The sequence below is a fragment of the Poeciliopsis prolifica genome, unplaced genomic scaffold, assembly GCF_027474105.1.
Source record: "Poeciliopsis prolifica strain line A6 unplaced genomic scaffold, Auburn_PproV2 SCAFFOLD010, whole genome shotgun sequence".
Taxonomy (NCBI): domain Eukaryota; kingdom Metazoa; phylum Chordata; class Actinopteri; order Cyprinodontiformes; family Poeciliidae; genus Poeciliopsis; species Poeciliopsis prolifica.
In genome coordinates this window covers 10002972-10022500 of record NW_026562385.1, presented here as the reverse complement: position 1 = coordinate 10022500, position 19529 = coordinate 10002972, and the positions used below count along the sequence as shown (strand labels likewise).

Here is a 19529-nt window from a genome sequence, read left to right as displayed (position 1 = left end):
CTACTGATACTGATTTTTACAAAAAAGTATTTTCTGCTTTTAGACCCTATGCGGGAGAAGCAATGAGCAACGGCGTTAAATCTGACTCTCATTTGGATTGTGAAGATAAATTTCAATAGCTACATTCACACAAAAAAATTAGACACATATGTACAAAATTATTGTTTGCACAATCTTTAACTTGTACATGTGTCTTTTGTAGAATCTGTACATACTTTTCTCATCTCTCTACTGTACAATCTCTATTCTTTTCCTATAGATATTATTCACTTTTGAGAACTTGTTCTAAGGCAAAAACCATTGTTGACAATGAAGACTTATTTACCAAAACATCTGGATGATCCCCAAGACTATTGGGGAAAAACTCTGTAGAGGGAAAAGACAAAAGCAGAAGTTTATGGAAGCTGTGAGTCCTGCTACATCTACTGTAAAACAAACAGTAACTCAGAAAAGCAGGATGTTACACCATCAGTTCAACATGGCGGTGGTGGTGTGATGGTCTGGGGTTTGAGAACCTTGATAATTTGTGACATATAGAACGATGCATTCTGCTCTCTGCCAGAAAACCTTGACGCAAGGAGTCCGGCAATCGGATTACAACTTTAGGTACACGTGTTCTTGGATACTGATTCTAAAAAAAAAATAAAAATTTATCTGTTTTTTGAAGTGGCCTAGTCAATGGCCTTGACTTAAATCAGCTAAAGATAATATGGCATGATCCAAATGCTCAAAAGCTCTCCAATGCGACTTAATTCAAAAAATATTTTTTAAACGAAAAAAAAAAAAAAACACCAACAGTGGCTCAACTACTTACTGGTTTAGAAACTTTTTCACATACGGTCAGGTCGACTTTGTTGGATTTTTTTTTCCCCCTATGTAAAAATCCTTTGAAATCAGATTTTTGTATTATTGTCTGACAAAAAACATCTCTAAAGCAGCAAGTGCTTTCTAAGACTGTATTTCATTTATCCCAAACAAATACAAATAAATCTTTATTTCGGTTCTGATATCGATTAACTGAAATATGGACTCAGGGATCTAACTTTGCATTGTGAAACAAACAGGATCCATTTGGGAAATCGAGCGTTACGCTTACGCGGGAAAAATAAATTGTTTGTAAAGGTTCTTCGCGATGTCTTTTGTTTCCACAGAAAAGTGCTTGTTGTGGATTAACAGAGAGAGTCAACTGCAGACTTTCTAAAAATAAGCAGGACAGTTTTTTTTTTTTTTTTTTTTTTTTGTGGGGACAATATGCTACGTTTCTCACAGATGGCTGACCTGCAGCTGTCACAAACATGCTTTGTTGTTCAAAAAGGCTTAAAATCTCCACAAGCTCACTTCTTCCCAAAAAAAAAAGGTCAAATATTCATGTCAACGTGAACTCTGTGAATCGTTTTGTCATTTCGTTCCATGAAATCCAAGCGACGCACCAAACGCAACGCGAAGAAACGCTGCAGTCCTGGCGCACAGGACGGCAGAGAACGCTCTGTGCGTCGATCTCTATCCGAAACGCGTGTTGCACATCGCAACTACATCCAGCGTCAGCAAAAAACACTTACGACAGCGGCGCTGCTTCTGGGAGCACGTACGATGCAGCAGACAGCGAGAAGGTGTGCAGCCAAGAGCATCCTGACGACGAACGCAAGTTTTGATGAGGGAAGTGGAAACACAGGCCACCTCTGGCGCGCTTTCCATTTCTGGCCCGAGCCAAAAATCGAAAACGACGCCAATCTACGAAGAGTTGAGATTATTGCGATTCTGCCGGAGTGTAAAACAGCGCCTTGCAAAAGCATCAATGTCACAAACATTTCACAGTGAACATTGAGAAGAAAATGAATGGCAGTTTTGCAGTCAAAAAAAGGTCTGATGCTCCAGACTCACATCTTCTCATAAATAACGCTGACATATTTATCCAGTATTGATGGTATTCCCACAGAGAAGGATCATATTTGGCTCTGCAGGCATAATTCCTGAAAACAATGTCAAAGATTCACTGCTGACTTCTCCTATAAGAGCGATCACTTCCCTCGGTTGCGTAACAGCCAATGGCTTTCTGGCTGCTGTTCTGCTCCGCATGCTGGAGAACATATTTCACAACGTGGTCACATGTCATCCTGATAATGGTTTTTATACAAAGTGCTTCCATAAACCGGGGATGAAATCTTTCCGCGCTCCTCGCCGAAGCCTTCGGTTGCGCACGGAAATGTGGATTTACGCCCCTTTCAGCTGGAGAGGAGAGGAGCGATGGATTCGTTCTCACCGTGCATCAAACTAACCTTTCTAGATATCTCTATTACAGCCTGGCGCCATGCGTAATGTCAACTCAGCGTCTCATCTCAGGTCTTTAAACTAGCGCTGCTTTGTCATGGCATAGGGGTCAGGTGCCAAAAGGATCCACATTGAGCTGCGGTTTTTGGAAGCTGCTGCATGTCATAGAGTTCACTTAACTGATATAAAAGTGCAGGATACAGTGTAGCATGATGCCCACTTCCCTTCAGCAGTCAATTACTCCTAACGGCAAACAAGGTAAGTATGCAGCACTGGCTTCCTGCTTCAGATCCACGCCTGTCTACCAAAATAAACATAAATCAAAGAACGGTATGGGTAAGGAGGGGGGTGGGGAACTGCTGTGACCCAAAAATGCCACAAACCCAAACGTAACGCTTATTGATGTCGGTTAATAAGGCGCAGGATTGCACGGGCGCAGATGATGTCCTGGTACACAGAGTTCTGTTCATTAGCCTGTTGCATTGTGTGAAAAGCCTCCTGCCAATAAAAGTCTATTAAGCCAGTTTGACTTTGCTCATGCAAATTAGCCCTAACAGGAAGACAGAGAAGAGGCTGACAGAATCTGATGTGACCGAAACAACGATCAGTGACTACAGTGATGATCTCTATTGACGAGGTATGATCAAGGGAATTAACAAAAAAATAAATAGGTTAAATAACTTCCACAATTGTGTAAAAGTCATTAAAAAATGTATTAAATTTCATCCTTAAGTGATAAAGAGCCTATTTTAGGTCATTTATTTGATTTATCTTTAGGTTGTAGAAAACAGAAACGATTCGGGCCTTGGGTTATTACATATTTAAGTAGAAATAATAGAAGATGGCTCCAGGTAAAACATGTGTAGCACACAATCTCCATCCCATGGTAACAAAAAGATCAAGAAAAATAAAGCTAAAAAAATGTTACGGCAGTGATGTAATGATAATCTTACTTAAAATTGTGCTACATTATGCAGGCTCTCTGTTTGCACTGTTGAAGATTCACTCCTTGGACTGACTCCAACTGACGGCAGCCTGGCCTGTTTTCTGATCACTTCAGCAGATATATATTTGACCAGTTAGGAGAACTGAATGTCAAGCATTTAACCTTCATAAAATACAAAATGAATGACGATAAACTGACAGGAAAGAAACGAGACCTGAAGAAAACTTTCTAAATCCTTTATCCAAATACACACATCTTGTCCAAAGCGGGGATGAATCTAAAGTAACGTCACGTTGTTGATATACAAGTAAATGTAAAAAAGAAACAAAAAGTGTAACAAATACTTTAATCAGAGATTCTGTGTACATAGCTCTGTTACCATATTGATGTAGAGCCAATAACTCTGTTGTATGAGGGATTATTACATAACAATTGTTGGGATTCTTCTTTAGAGCATCACTACCAAGTCTTCAAAGACATATTTCTTTAAAATCCACAGACTTCCTGCCTCAAAGCTCACTTTGCCTTCCAGTTTGAATCATCTGTCCACAGACAAGGCGAAAGAACATTCTTTGCAATTCTCTCTTGTGTCCGATTGATTTATAGCGGCTGATGAATATGGATACGGTGGCACAGAATATGAGGAGAAAAAACAAATAAAAAGAGAGCTGAAACAAAATCTTGAGGGCATTCCTTGTTTACTCCCTGCTAGTGATTATGCTTGTTATTTTTATTCATATATGGGGAATGAAATTAGTCTTTCTTTATTTTCAGTTTCTTTAAAAAAACATTTTAACAAGAACATTTTATCCCACAAAACTGCCACGAATCGGGTGATAAAACCGGCTGATCCTGTGTGATTTGACGATAAGCATGTTGAGTCTGAGGACTCCAGGGTTGGAGTCAGGGTCTCCATCCTGGATTCAGAATAAACGCACAAACGTCCCGGAGGCAGCCGTCTTCCTTTCACAACGCTGTGCCGTGTGTGACTCATACGTGTGTGTCTGTGGCGCTGGAGGCCGGGCAGGCCGCCCCGCCGACCAACCCGCAGAGACCGGGCGCAGACGGAGTCGGGAGCTGAAGTCCTCAGAAGCGACGGCGCTTCACAAAAGCCTCGACTCGAACGACACGAGAAAGAAAGGAGAGCGGAGCAGCTGAGATAAAACAATATATATACAGCGGGAGAGATGCAACCAGACAGAATGGGGTTGAGCAAAGAGATCTTTGTACCGTTTTGTGTTTTTATTTCTTTGACCTTAAGGAAGGCTTGCTTTGTTCAGAACCTAAAAAGACAAGGTGCTTTGTGTTTTAAAACAATTGTTTTATTTGCAATTACACCAGGAATAAACTCACAATGCAGTTTCCAGGTTGAATTTTTTCTGTAGTTTTTTTTTAAACGCACAGCTTTAGAAGAATAGAAACCTCTGGAAATGTTCCTCCTGTGGCTTCATTATGTCTATGTTGGAACGCACCAAAAACAGTAAAAACTGAGGCCTTGAATTTAAGATATATTATCCTACCTATAGGTGCTTAGATTATAATGAGGACTGAGAAAGAAAAAGACACAGTGCCCTCGCAAAAGCACTTTCATATCTCTTGAACTTTGTTACTTTCCAAGTATTTTAATGGGATTTCGGGACGTAGACCAAACAAAGTAGACCGCAACGGGAAAGTGAAAGGAAAAGGATGCCTGGTTGAACATTCAGCTTAAAATTTTGCCACAGAAACCCAGTGGGATTTAAGTCTGGACGTTGGTGGGACATTAATACGTTTTGATCTAAACTGTAACATGGCAGATCTGACTGTGTTTACGGAAGAGGAATAGAGCCGTTGAAAAAAAGGAATCGTTACATAAAAAATAAACACACACACACACATTTCTCAGACTTCAAAGTCTGAGTTATGAGAAAAAAAAAACAAATTTTGACATTAAAGTCTAAATTATTAGGAAAAAAGCCATCATTTTTGAGATTAAAGTCTCAATTCTGAGAAAAAAGTCAAAACAATTTTTTTCAGTGCCCCTAATCATCTTCCATATTATGTTTGTCCTCTAATTTTTTTTCTCTTTTTCAGGATTGCCCTGTATTTAGCTCCATACATCTCCCCACCGCCCAGCATGATGCTGCCACCACCATGGCTGGGGATTTTGTGTCACATTCTCCCACCTGACCTGCGCATCTCTGCAGCTGCTCTGAATGATTCTCTCCCCGTCCGTTCAGGCCGACATATAGGTACGATTTTCATAAACACGTCCTGCAAACACCTTTAGATGATTTTAGCCACGGGAACCTGCAGGTCCGCACGTGTCGGCTGCCTCTCCGAGTCTCTCTGCCAGCAGCTCTGATGTGGCCAGCTTGACTGAACACCGGTGAATAATTAAGTGAGCACATCACAGTCTTGCGGTTTCCTTCGTCTGCATCTCATCCTCCTCCATCTGCAATTCTGTCTTCTTTGCATGCCCCTCCACTTGTCCGTTTTCCTTCTCTATTTTTTTTTAAATGTTCTCTCTCTTTTTTATTTTCTCTCCCTTGTGGAGAGACTTAATAGTTTCACAACACAGAGAGTCGAGACAGAGGATGGACGCTGTTTGAAAAAATGCAGTGGCAGCAATTAGAAACATGAAGGCTGAGAGGTTTGAAAGGTAACAAGTGTAAATCTTGGTTAGTGATGCAATGTAGGCTACATAGAAAAAAAAAACAGAAACAGAACAAAAACTGAAAGAGTCGAGGCAAATGATCAAAACTGAGGTAAAAACAACTTGGATAAAAAAAAAATCTTTTTAAAAAACCTGCAACTTTTCATGAACACGGCAGCTTCCGCTTCTATTTTATGGGTAGCTGAAGGCAAATGTTCTTTATATGCTGATGATATTCTTTTTCAGAAAAGTGTTAAAGTACACTTCCTGGGAAATTCTCCTGTTTGCCTCGTCGGTCCATTTTCAGAAAAATCTTTGGAATTGTGTCCAAAGTGAAAGATGTCAGACGATGCATCGAAAACATTAAGACGCTTCCGTCGTCAACCTTCGATCGCCGCTCTGAGCCACACGTTCCCACCGCGAGGACGCGGAGAAATCTCGCTCGGTTGGTTCCTCACAGGAACACAGTGGGTGTTGCTGGGCCTGAATCTGTCGCAGCCTGTTAGCCGCCGTGTCAACATCCGTCAGCGGGAACGAGAGCGGCAGAGGTTTGAAAGTGGACAGACGGGACGTGTTGTGGTGACTAAAGGGGGGCGGCGGGGGCGGTAAAGGTTAGAGAGGAGGATGTGAGAGGAAGCATTGTGAAGCGTCACAAAGCTTCGGTAATTAACTGGTCCTGATTATTACCGTCTTTCTTCTGCTGTCCGATGTGGAAACGCACCGAATCTCGATTATGCAAATATGGAGCCCATTGCCTTTGCACTAAATCAGGGAGGAGAATGTGGGCAAAGATGAGGTCACTATGGGCAAAGGGGGGTGCCAGGTGAAAGGGGGGAAAAGGAAAATGGCCAGAGGTCAGAGGAGGAATTGTTGTGCAAATATGAAGGTCATGATCAACGTAAACAGTAAAGGGGGAGAAAATGTGAGAGAAAACGTGGCGGATATTACAGCAACAACACAGATTTGTGGAGAACTGGAGAATGACTTCCACGTTTATGAGTTACTACACTGAACAAATTTCCAAAATTCAGCTGGCATTTCCACATAACTGAGCGGAAATAATGTCCATCACCGTAAACAAATCTGCAGCGATAGGACAAGAAACAAAGGCTTGAGTTGAGAAAAACGTCTATGTTTCACTAACCATATTAAGTTTGATATGCAATTAATTTTAAATTATATTCTAATTTACTGAGTGTGACTGAATAACATTTTGCAAGTGTGAAAAATGACTTCATAAATATAACAGAGATGTTATATTACCCAAACTCTCCCTCATTATGGAGCCTTTAAGGCTCTTAAATTTTTAAAATCTTCTCCGAAACAACAACAAAAACACTCGAAAAGTTACTGCACTTAGTTTTGTGGCAGAAACACGAGTTCTCGACAGGCCTGGACTCAGGTGAGCGGGCCGAGCGAGCGAGTCACTGCTGCTTCACGTCTGATGCCTTCTCTGGTTGAAAAGTGGTGGAGAACAGGGAGAGACGAGACGCGTAAAGATAGAGGCCCTAAATGATGACGCCGTTTCCTCCATCGCTGTGTTTCAGTTTGATCTCAAACAGGAAGAGGTCCGTCTGCGGCGCCTCGTTGGTAGTCACAGCGTAGCAGCCCGGGCTGGCGTGCGTCTTTTGGCTTCTGACCAAAGCGACGCCTCATCAGCGACCAAGTACATATGTCCAGCAAACTGTAGCAATCTGTCTGCCAGTAGTTCTTCATCACACTGCTGCAGTGGGATGTGTAGACCTTTGACCTGCTGATCAGGTCGGATGAAGCCCTGTACCTCTGGGAAGTGTCTGGAACTTGATTGCAGTGGATAATAGTGACTTCCAGGTCAACATGTTCCTGTGGGATTTTAATAAACCTGGAGATGATTGGTGGCATCTCCACATTCTGCTTATTAATACGCCTGTGAGTAACTTTGTCGCTCCAGTATTTTCAGCAGGAGCTTGTTATGTCTGCATTGATGAGTTAAATAACATAAATAAAGTACATGTTAGAAATATACATACATACACTCATTGAGGGCGTTAAGACAGAGTGATCATACGACCAACAACTCTGATTAATATTTAAAAAGAAATGATTTGGTTGCACAAATTTGATTCTATTGTGAATCTTCCAAATCCACATTAAAAATAAGTAAATAAAGTTAAATATGAATGATCTGTGCACAGTGTTCTTTAAATTAATTTTTAAAGAACAAGCCAGTGTGGATAAATGTGGGTATCCCATCAGGAAGGTGAACAAGCAGGGTGTTCTCTCACCTGTAGTTGCTTTATTTTATTCAGAATCAGTTTGTTAACTGGTAAAATTAAGAGCAAAAACAAAAAAAAAACAAAACAAAAAAACATTTTTACTAGCCTGGTCTCACCACCCTTTACAAAAACTTTAGTCTAGAGTGCCACTGAAAAAAAACAGACAGAAAAAAATTCAATCCCAATAACAAGTTCAAATTATGCCAGGAATTGATTGGCTGCGACAGAAACTGCCTTTCAAAGTTGCATTAGACCTCAAAGCAAGTATCAGTGGAGATTTAAATATGTGTTTAAGCTGGAATGTGTCATTTTGACCTTGTGTGCACGTTAAACGAAATGAAATAAACTGCATCGCTGAAAAGAGCTTTACATTCTTCTTATGATGAATGTATGTTCAGTTTTGGCACGTCACTTAAATAATAATGAAATCCCACAAACATTTCAGCTTCACATTGTTAGAATTTATGCAATCTGCACACCCCGATTTTTCTACTACATCCTCTGTTTCATAAAGATGAAATAGAGGAGGTGAGAGGAAGGCAGCTCAGGGAGGCTGAGGTGTGGATGAGAAAGTTATGGAGGGAGCTAAATGGCCTGGGTAAATTGAGACCAACAGGGTTGGAAAATAGGACACATAAATTTAGGACTCGCGATATTTTTCCCCACGTCTTCCTGTCTCGCTCCCGCTCTCTGTAGAATAGTGGAACACACACAGTGGGCCGCAGCACGAACTAAACCAGGACAATCAGAAAGTAGGAAGACAAGCCAAACATGAGGAATTTAGCGTGTGAGCTTGAATGCCTGGTGGGTCAGGTGTGACCATAAAGTCAGCACAACCGTAAAAAAACAACATTTTCTACCATTTCTTTATCTCTTAATAAAATGTTGGACTTTTATTATTTTGTCAGAAGTCTGTTGTCAAACTACGGTTTAATTATGGCTGAATATCTTGTGCAGTTAAGGACAACATTATTATTTTATTCTAAGGTTTTGCTTTAATTTACGATAACTACTGAGACAAACAACTTTATTAGTTGTAACAAACTAAATTTGCTTGTTCTGCGTTACAGCTCGAATCAAAGTAGATTAATGTCATTGAATTTAAATTGGAATGATTAGATTGTCCCAGATTGATCTGATTATATATATTTTTGAAATTACATTTTTAAATCCCATGAAATAAATTATTTTCTCTTTGGCTTTTAATCCAGGGAGAGTTAGCATCTAATGTTGAATTTTATTTCCTTATTTTATTTTTTTTTTAATTGTTTTTCTTTGGTTTTACATTTTTGTTCCCGGTCAGCTGCTATGTTGTACTTTAAGTGATTTGGAAATAAATGATGGAACAGTAAATGAATGACTCTATTTGTTATGAGAAGTTATTTTTTTGTGCATTGAACTTTAAAAATAAGCTTCCCCTCCAGGTTTTCCCTAGAATGCAGTTAAATTTGCTTCCTATTTAGTTTTCTAAAGACAGTTCCCCTGCGCTTTCAATTCGTCCTTCATTATTTTTGCTACCGGTCTACAGCCAGCTACCGTTTTTGTCAGATATGTGCGTTTATATTTTCCATTTGCTTTGTGCATCGCCTGCTCTTTTTTTAGACGTTTTAACCCACCTGTGTTTCGGCCCGTTCTCCCCGGTGACACTTTATCGGTGTCCCAATAAAAGGAAGAAGGTGCAATCTCCACATATGTGCAAAAAAGTTTCACACAAAGAAATTTCCAGGTCACTGCTCGTGAAACTCAATACGGCGATGTGATGAAAGAGATGCGGTTGTGAATCTGGGGTGAGGAGATGCAGGTTTGGGTGTTTTACTGGGCACAGAATGAATGAAGGGAACAAATAAAGAGAAGCGGGGAAATGAAAAAATAAAAAAAGGCACACCAAGAGGCAAAGGAACACACTTTTAATTGTCTTATCGTTTACAAATGCTCCTAATTGCGACTGTTTTAGCAAGGACATGGCGCTGCCAAGCTGAGCAGCACATTACATTAATAGAGTACAGGACCTCAGTGATTATGACAACAATAGGCTCTATTGTACAGCAATAATTGCTGATATAAATGCAGAGAGATTTTGTTGAATCCCAGATGGACTGAAGCAGGGCACTTCAAAGAGGATGCAGTGTTGATGGGGTGGGGGTCGTCGCTTTTTTGGGAGGGGGGGTTTGTTTGTTTTTTTGTTGTTTTTTTAAAATAAAATCAAGGGAAGGTTTTCTCCAACGATGCGATAAATACTGGGAGCAAGGGGGAACGAAAGCAGTATGGGCGGTAACTGCTTCGCTGAGTTCGCCCACGAGCTGTGATTAAACGCTTCACGCGCGCGGACGCAACAATTACCCCCGGACGCAGTTCAATGCCGGTTCTGCACTATGATCGGACCCGTTTCCTCTGAAGAAACGTCACGAGGACAGACGTGTGGACACAGCTGTTCTCAGACTGAATTGCTGCCGTTCTTCTCACAGAGAGGCGAAAAAGCACAACCACAGGCAAGTCACCAGACTGGAAACGATGAACAGCTGAAATTAGTTGGGCAAAAGTTAATAAAACAGTCTTCCTGTTTCCCCCCCCCCCCCGCGTGCGTCGCCCTGTATATGCTTTTAATGTGAAATGCTCATTATCCCTGTTCCTCTCAGGTCTTCTAAATTGGCTGCCTTCCTCCTTTTCATTAGTTGCAAACCCTCTTGAATTTAAATCCTATGTACAAGTGGATGTTATCGCTCCAGATCTGCAGCAGCCGACTCTCATGGATTAGCTCTGTGTACTTATTGTGCTGTGGCCCTGCGGTGATCAATGACAACTGCAGCTATTTGTACCACTACAAAAGCCAAAGTTTCTAGACAAGCTGGGGAAAAATAGCTCAACATATCTTGATAATATGACCATTAGCCACAGCTTTAGATGGCACTGATTGCCGCAGTCCAGCATACTTTGTGGAGCAGCAGCAAGCCGGGCGAACCGCGTAAAAAACCGGGCAGTAACAAATGCATTCGCACTCTTGAACTCCGTCACATTGTGTCAGATACCCATACCTAAACCAAACTAACTGCAGAGACCAATTAACCAAACAGTCACGTTTTGGGACTGATGGAGGCAACCGGAGTAACCAGAAAGAACCTGTGCATGCACAAGGAGAACATGCCAACTCCATGCACAAAGACCCCAGGTAAGCTGGACATGCTACCTACAGGCTTGACACGACACCATCAAGCCTGTAAAATGACTGGAGATTTTTTTTAATCTCCTTTTTTACGAATGAAAACAAAAAATATGACATGCAATTTGTATTCATCAGGTCCATGTATTCATCAGGTCCATATAGCACCACTCCTCTTTTGGAATGTATCTTCTCCCATTTACACTGAAATGTTTAATCATACTTTTCTGAAAAATTGCTCAAGCACAACCAGGTTGGATGGAAAGCATCAATGAACTTCAGGCTATGGATTTTTAATTGGAGTCTCCAATTGACTTGGATTCCCTCCGGAAGAACTTCGATCGAAGAAGAAGAAGAATTTGTGAACGATGATGTTGCTTTTCTTCCTTCTGCAGTCCAGGTAAAGTCAGTGGAGGAAGTGAACACAGCCGTTCAGTCCATGTTGGCCACACTTCCGAATATTGAATTAACATTGACAGCCGCCTCATTGAGCTCGGCTCTTCTCTCTTTGCGGTGGAGGTCGGTTGTTTACTGCACAGGCAATTTCAGGTGAGCTTCGAAGGGTCGAACTGGCGCATCACACAGGCCACAGGCTAACTTTAGCGATTGGGTAAAATTTAAAACCTCAGCATCATCCATGCCTCTGGGTAGGAATCGACTTTCCAGACTGTACGACGCAAAGCGTAAAACAAAGGGCTGATTTTTACCAAACTAGATTAACTGGGGTCCTCGAGGGCCAGAGTTCTGCCACCTTTGGATGTGTCCGCTGTCCTAAACACTTGAATTAAAGGGCTGAACTGCCTCACAAACATCCAGTGAGGCTCTACGGAGCTCTGCTAATGGGCTAATATTGCAGCCAGGTGAGTTAAAGTAGAGACACCAGCCAATGAGGACCGGAGTTTGAGTCTCCTAATCTACTGTTATTAAAGTAAAGGCAGCTAATTGCAAATGAATGCCATACTTTTACACATTTTCAAGCCAAACAAAAATTCTAACCATTTATAAATTCCCTTCCAGTTCATAATTTATGCGCTCCTTTGTGCATCCCAGTAAAACAGACTGGGAGTTGTGGCTGTTATGTGACAAAATGAGAAGAGGAGAACACTTTTGCAAGTCACTGGCTAAACCGCTGGAGGAGTCCCTTTGCCTCCTTCGTCTCTTCCTCCTCCTCCTTTATCACGCCACGTCTTTCACAGACACGGGCACAGCTGTGCTCTGTCCGTCCCTCTTCTTCCTCAGCCCTCCTCCATTCAGGCTGTGATTTCTAGGGCAAAGAGGCAGCTTCTGTTTTCCTTCCATGGATAGATGGCATCACACCTGCTGCAAACACCCTCCCTGTGTCACTCCGTCTCCTTCGCTCCTCTCCCAGTCATGCGGCCCTGCACTCAGTGCTCTCATCCCCTTACTTGCCGCCCGGCCCCCCCTCACCAATCTCATTCATTGATATAGATGCGAGTGTCTTTTGCCTTCCTTCGTTTGCCGCTCCCTTCCCCGTTCAACTTCCTCCATCTTTTCAGTTCTCCCTCTTTCAGAGCTTTCCCCTCTTTCACGCAGGCTACAGAAGAACTTCCCGTTGGCGTGCAGTGTGCGGACGTGTAACAGGCGTGGCAGCTGGAGTCCCACTTTGTTTTTATTGCTGCTGCACTTTCGCTCCGTCCTCCGGAGGAAACCGTCTAAAATATCCAGTTTTGTACTCATTACGGCTCCCGGAAGGCTCAGAGGGGGGAACGGGGGGCTATCGAGCGAAGGATGCGTCGCATGCCTCGACTTTGCAAGCAATGTTTAATCTTACCGGACTCAAACGAGCGTCTGTGTCTCCCAGCGGCACGCAACAGTGGGCTTAGCGTTGCGCTTCATCTCCGAACACCTAGAAACTCTGTTTGCATGTGAGAGCAAGAAAAGTACATTTCTGATCATAATTCAACGCGACGCGTCATGCAGCACGACAGCAGGCCGCTCCGCAGAGTACATTTTATGGACTTATCTTGTGTTAGTCCTCCAGATCCTCGCTACTCTCACTAAAAACCTAAATGTTGTGTTTTCTGCCTGCCGTGTCTCTCCCTGTTACCCTCTTTTCCTTGGGTGTGTAATGAAAAAGGAGGGGTTGTCTTGTCAACTGTAATAGCAGTATTTGGCCTTCTCCCATGATGGGTGCACCATATGTGTGTGTGTGTGGGGGGGGAGGGCTGGCACAAGGCCTGAGATAAACAGCACCCTTTGTCAGTCCATTTCCTTGAGATGCTCAGTCAGAAAAGGAAAAGGCAAATGGCCAAAGCGCTATTTTTCTTTAAATTCTGCCACAATGACTCAAACTTTGTCTTTTACTTTCACTTCCTGCTTTTTCACTTGATCTCAGCTGTCCAAAAGACGGCAGAAAGAACAACAGCCCTCTGTCTGCTGCCGTATCTAGACACTGTAGGGAACCATCAGCCTCATAACTCAAACAGCACTCACGGCTTATCGAGGAAATTACTTTTATATTGAGCGTGAATCACACATTATCCACAGGTGATGAGGACGTGTGTCGGCGGTGGAACCTCCCAAGAGTTGCTTGAGCGATCACAATTACTGCAAGAGCTCGTTAGCTGAATTTCCATTCATCTCGAAATTGTGCAAATTGGAATTATAAAAATAAACTGGCTTGATGAAAACACAGCGATTTCAGGAAAAATATATTTAATGCAACGTTTTTGCGGTATGATGACGTGATTTTTCAGCCGTACCAAAATTAATTTGTTTGCAATTATTGTCTTGCAATGAAAGCTGCAAACTGCGCTTATTTGTAGGCAGTGGCCTCCTTGGACAAGGCAGCTGGCTGCGCTAAAGGTAGCTCACTACGCAGCATACATAGCCGCTTCCAAGAATAGACGACTTGTCACTCCAACGTCTAGTGCTGTGGCTGAATTATGTGTACGTCCATCACTCACATGATTTTCAATGACTTATATTGTGAACAGGTTTATTCACGTGCATTTCGCCAGTCATATTTCTGTTTTTTTATCTGTATGCAGATGTTTTGAGCGCAACGTTTTCCAGCGAAAGGCTGTGCAAATAACTTGAGCTTGCGCTTTTTAGCAAAACACCTGCATGGAGCGTGGCGTGTGCCTGCACTACCGTAACAGACAGCCTCGGAAAACGAAGGGGTTTCGTCTGTCTTATCCCCATCTCACTTGCAGTTTGTGGAAGTTTTAGCCAGGCACATACTGAAGCTGCATGGCTTGTTTTTTATTTAGTGCAAACCAAACCAAATCTTTGTTCCTGCCCTTCAGCGATCCTGAGCGGTCCAGGCCAGCGGCCAGGCCAGCGGGAAGCGTCCCAGTGCTCCCGATGGCCAGGTGGCTTTAAGTAAACAAACACCACAACAAATAGCGTGGAGAGACCGGAAAAAATGTGAGAAAGATTCTGTGCCAAGAGTTTAGTGAGACTAAATAATGAAATTCAATTTCTTGAAGTGGCAGGCAAGCAGAGTCTCTTGGGAAGTTTTTCTCTTTTGCCTCCCAGTCTGAATCTGTCGACCACCTCTCGAGCACCTTCACAAGCACACTTTGATCAAGCCAAACCCTCTTCACCCGAGTCCTACCTCTCCTCTCCCAGCCGCTTCTCTTTAAAAGCACAATTTCTTCCACCCAATCTCATTCTCTGCTCACAATCTCAATTACTCTACTTTCCCACATGTCTCGGCTCCCCCCCCCTCCCCCGCCCCTCCCTCCTTCTCTCTGATCCTTCTCTATCGTATTTTTGCCACTCCATTGTCTCAGTCCATTAGGCAGACACAAATCCGTTTGGAGACAGAGTCTGAGTGCAACCCCGTCCTCACTCTCCAGGGCCCCAGCGCAGCCAGGAGAAAGCTCTCAGGGGAGGCAAACTCTGCCTCGTGGCCTGGGAAATCCATTTAAACCTCTGCCATGGACTGCTGCTCTTTCCTGCTGCCTGCTGCACGTACAGTACATGTGCTTAGTAGGGAATGTTGTCCCGGCAAGAGGTCTGTGACTCTCCTCACTTCCCAGCTGCTCTTTTATTCCCCTACATGCCTCGAACTTTCAGTGTGACATCAAAACATTCATTCAACAGGCAGTCGACAGAAAGAACGAGATCGATTATTACTGGGATCTGTGACAAGCTGGCAACTGTTGGCAAATACAAGTTGACGATGGCAAACACTAAAGTAATTGTCCACTGTCAGAGGCGAAAGATTTAAGAAGATACTGGTCAAAAGCATTAATAAAGAGTTTATCGAGGCAGCCAGTACTCTGTTTAAATCACGTGGCAGCCATATTGATTCTTGAGTTTGGGATTAGGGATTAAAAACAGCCAAATCTCCAACTTAGTAGAAAACAAACCACACAAGTAAAGCATATCCATCCATCCTTCTATCCATCAGGCCAAATGCAGAAACATTTTAGGAAATTTCTTTGTATTCACTGTTTAAGAAAACAAAAGCATCTGGGTTTGATGGGTGTAAACAATTTTGAGCTTAATTTGAATATTGTCTACCAGGAACCGTACTGCCAAATGTGGGTGCCACACAGCAGTGCCTGTGTATGAAGGAGCGCGTTTTTAAATAGAAGCTGACGGTTCCCTGCCATATCTTCCCTTGCAGCAATAATGAGAAGCAGCAGAACGTAGAGCTTCAATGGTGGCCGCTGGTCTTGCCATGTCACTCCAGCTCATGTCTCTGCAGCTACATCAACCTGTTGACACCAGAGGGTCACCAGACAAATGCAGAGATGACAACAGAGAAACCGATAGGACGGATGAGCCAGAGCGAGCTCCAGTGTGGGCTTTGCACTGCCACTGGAAAATGCGTCTCACTTTCACCAACACAAACAGCACGACCAAAGCAAGTTCAGTTCGGTTGTGTCTTATTCTCCCTCTTTAAAGTGAATGTGACAGCTAAGTACATCAGAAAAGCCAACATGTTGTCAGCAGCTGAGGAATCTCTAAAGGGTGCGTGAGGTTTCACTTTCCCCACATGGAGATTTTGTTTTCTGAACTGGTCATTTTTCAGTTCGGTGACAAGGCAGCACTAACTGAATGAGCCGATTTTGCTCAAATCCAGATCTCAATGGGCCACAGATAAAGCAGCAGCAGATTGCTTTATCCCATTAGGCAAGGCCTAGTAAATAGGCAGAGATCTAGCGCTCTGTCCTGGTGCAATCTCCAGCTGATCCTGTCACTGGCACCAGCTCTGTTGGCAGTTTGTCTTTCAAGTCAGGGCCCCCAGCTAAGCCTGCCTGTCTGTCTTTATGCACATGGAGATAATATGAACCAGCGCGGTTCACTTTCACACCAAGTGAGAGCATGAACCGAGGCATTTTTCTGTTTGCGGGATGCGGTCATGAAGTCACAATAGTGCAAAAGAGGCACGCATTAAAATCTAGATTGAGGAAAAGTGAATTATGAGAGCAAAATTAGATAATATCCTGCATTTCACCACCAGATGAAAAGTAGTTGCATTTACCTAAATGTTTCAGATATTTAATGAAATTTTAACATCAGACAATTTTTTTTTCTTGAGAAAAAAGCACAACTCTTCCTTTTAAATATTTTGATTGACCAGATTTTTTTTTTTGCGAGGGGGAGTGCAATTTTACAAGCCTCACCGTTAGAGGTAGCAGATCACTTAAATCACTTAAATACAACCTGTTGGATAGCACAAAGCAGGCTAAGAGATGACAAACGGTCATTGACAAGTCTATAATTTTCTGAGGCTTTGGGATTGCAGTAAACCACAGTGGGAGCCATTATCATGATGAGACAATGAAACAATAGCGAATCTTCCCAGAAGTGGTTGACCTACCAAAAATTACTCCACAAACAAACATACAAACAGACCGCACAACACTTAAATTTGCATTTGTTTAACAAAAAACCAAAAACAGAAGTAATCTGCAGATACGCATATGAACACGCTGAGCTTCAGAGGCAAATGAACCAATACATGTAGCCACTAGTTATCTGTTTTGGTTCACTGGTATATATTTAATCACAGAAAAAAAATAGTATTTACCTTAGAAAATAATTTATACCAATGTACCAATAAAGGCGGCAAAAGTACCAAGAGTGGTGATTGTGCTTAAATTGCACTTTCAGCAGTATGGATGCAGAGGTTGGTGGGGTAATCACGTCTATTAAGGTTATGCTGGACTAACAGCAGTCCATGAAAAGTGAAATCTGTAGGGCATTTTGCATAAAAGCAGGACAGAATAATTGGAAAACTGAAGTTTATTCATTTTCTAATGTTCAAATGACCTGTCCATTATTCCTTAAAACGTTTCTGCAAATTCTAGAAGCGTTTGGTTTCCTGCAATCTCTCTTGAGTCCTACCTTGGCGGCCATGATCATCGAAGAGCCTCCACGTACTCCGAGGATGGGAATGTGGGTTTGGGCTGAGATGAAGTCCAGGATCTGCGCGATGGCCTCCTGGTCTGTGTCGTCCCCAAACACGACACCCTGCAGCCAGTGCTCTGTCATCAGGTCACAGATGCTCTTTATAATGCTTTTGGGGTCCGTTTCATTCATGGTCAGCACCTCCACGTTCGGAGCAATGTGGAGAAAGTCCTCCTTCTCTCTGGCCCCTGCCAACGCCACCTCGCTGGAGTTCCCCACCAGTACGACAGCGATGCTCAGGCCCCGCAGGATGTTAGGCAGGGCCATGTGGTGAGGAGGGGGCTGTGGGATGGGCATGTAATGGCCGCCACCGCCTCCTCCGCCCTTTTCTCTCCGTGAGTGACAGGCTGGGGGTAGGTGGAGAAGACAGAGCAGCAGAAAAAGGAGAGGCAGGCATAAAGGCGTGCCTGTGGTGCGGTGAATCGATGGAGGTGGATAAAGGGTCCGAGCCCCATGTTGCACCTGAGCAACCATTCGGGGGGAGAAATGAGCCCCAGCATGTCGGTGAGGCAGGGAGGAGCTGCAGCGTCCACGAAGAGGCATAATGTAGGAGCGGGAGAGAAATACCTGGAAAGACAGGAAATGAGCAGGGAGTAAGGGAGAGAGGAAGGAAGGTGTTGAAGAGAAAGAATCAGAAGTTAGCATAGAGTCGTAATTCAATTTATTTCAACAAAAAGCTCAAATGTTACATCCGTCTTGTGTTTCAAATCATATCTATAAGCTCAAAGATTTGGAGAGTTGGAGTAATGAAAAGAAAGGGAGACACTTGTTCTAAGTTCGATCTTTGTACATCGAAGAAGTCAAGCTTGACACTTAAAAATCAAAGCGACAATACAGAAAACAATGTCAACCAAGAATGTATGCAGAATCTGGTTACAGTATATGTTACAGATAAGATGCTGGTCTCTTGATTGGATGGGAGAACAGAGGGATGCAAAGGAGAGAGCAACAGCGAGAAGGGATGTAGGGGAAGGAAAAAAATGAAGCAAGTATGACAGGAAGGGCAGATGGAGGGAAAGACGACTAAACGCCGACTCGGGCTAACTGACAAACTGTCTGGAGCAAGATGAGTGACACAGCAACCCGAGACACAGACATACTGACTGATGCTGAAACTAATTAAGTGATTGACGGTAGAGGCGCTCTGGACAATTCACAAGGCTTTGAAATGAAAGCTGCCCTCTCCCTCCGTCAGCCCCTGTTGGCCTAGTTTAACACTCTTCTGCTGCTCACCCCTCCCTTCATTCTTAGGGAGGGGTGAGCAACACTCGTTCGTTCTACTTGACCGTACCTTGCTCTCACTGACTGACTCCCTCTTTTTCTGTGCTTTTTTATAGAGTTTCTTAATAGTGGGAATGCAGATGGGTGGGAGGGCCTGGTGAGACGATGAGCAGTGGGCAGAGCAAAACGGAAAATGACAATGAAACTTCGGATTCAAGAGAAACACTGTGTGATCTTTCTTGCTGTGGAGTCATCGAGCCAGTCATGGTCATTTTGAGGGGGTTCTGTTGGACCGCAGGGTGCCAGGAATGCGTGTGTATAGCCAGAGAAAGAGCTCTGTTGACATTCCCAATCAATACTCAAGCTTGTTCTCAGAGCAGTGATTCCAGTTTGTGGTGTTTAAGGCAAGGATCTCAGCATAGCTGTGGAGAAGAAATGTCTGGTTTGGTAACCTCTGGGTGTTAGATGATGATGTCTTCCTGTTGACATCCTCAAGTCATAATCTATGTCAGGAACTGGAACGGATCCCAAACAAGCGTGAAGGGACAAGAAGGAGAAGCAGAGCCTCTGTATCTGACCCACAAGGGTTTGATCTGGAGAAAGGCTGCCTGGTCCTAAGGTTGAGGGTGATTTCGGTCTTAAGTGTCTTGATGGTCT

At 43.2% G+C, this 19529-nt stretch overlaps 1 protein-coding gene across 2 annotated transcripts in view; it reads right to left on the bottom strand.

Annotated features, from left to right (window-relative positions):
* The window catches only part of LOC129363377 (glutamate receptor ionotropic, NMDA 2B-like), a 159217-nt gene that overhangs the window by 93946 nt on the left and 45742 nt on the right, over nucleotides 1–19529 (bottom strand). For both annotated transcript variants that reach the window (XM_055035460.1, XM_055035459.1), the window contains exon 4: nucleotides 17589–18218. In XM_055035460.1, coding sequence (XP_054891435.1) covers nucleotides 17589–18218 — 630 coding nt within the window. The remainder of the gene's footprint in view (nucleotides 1–17588; nucleotides 18219–19529) is intronic.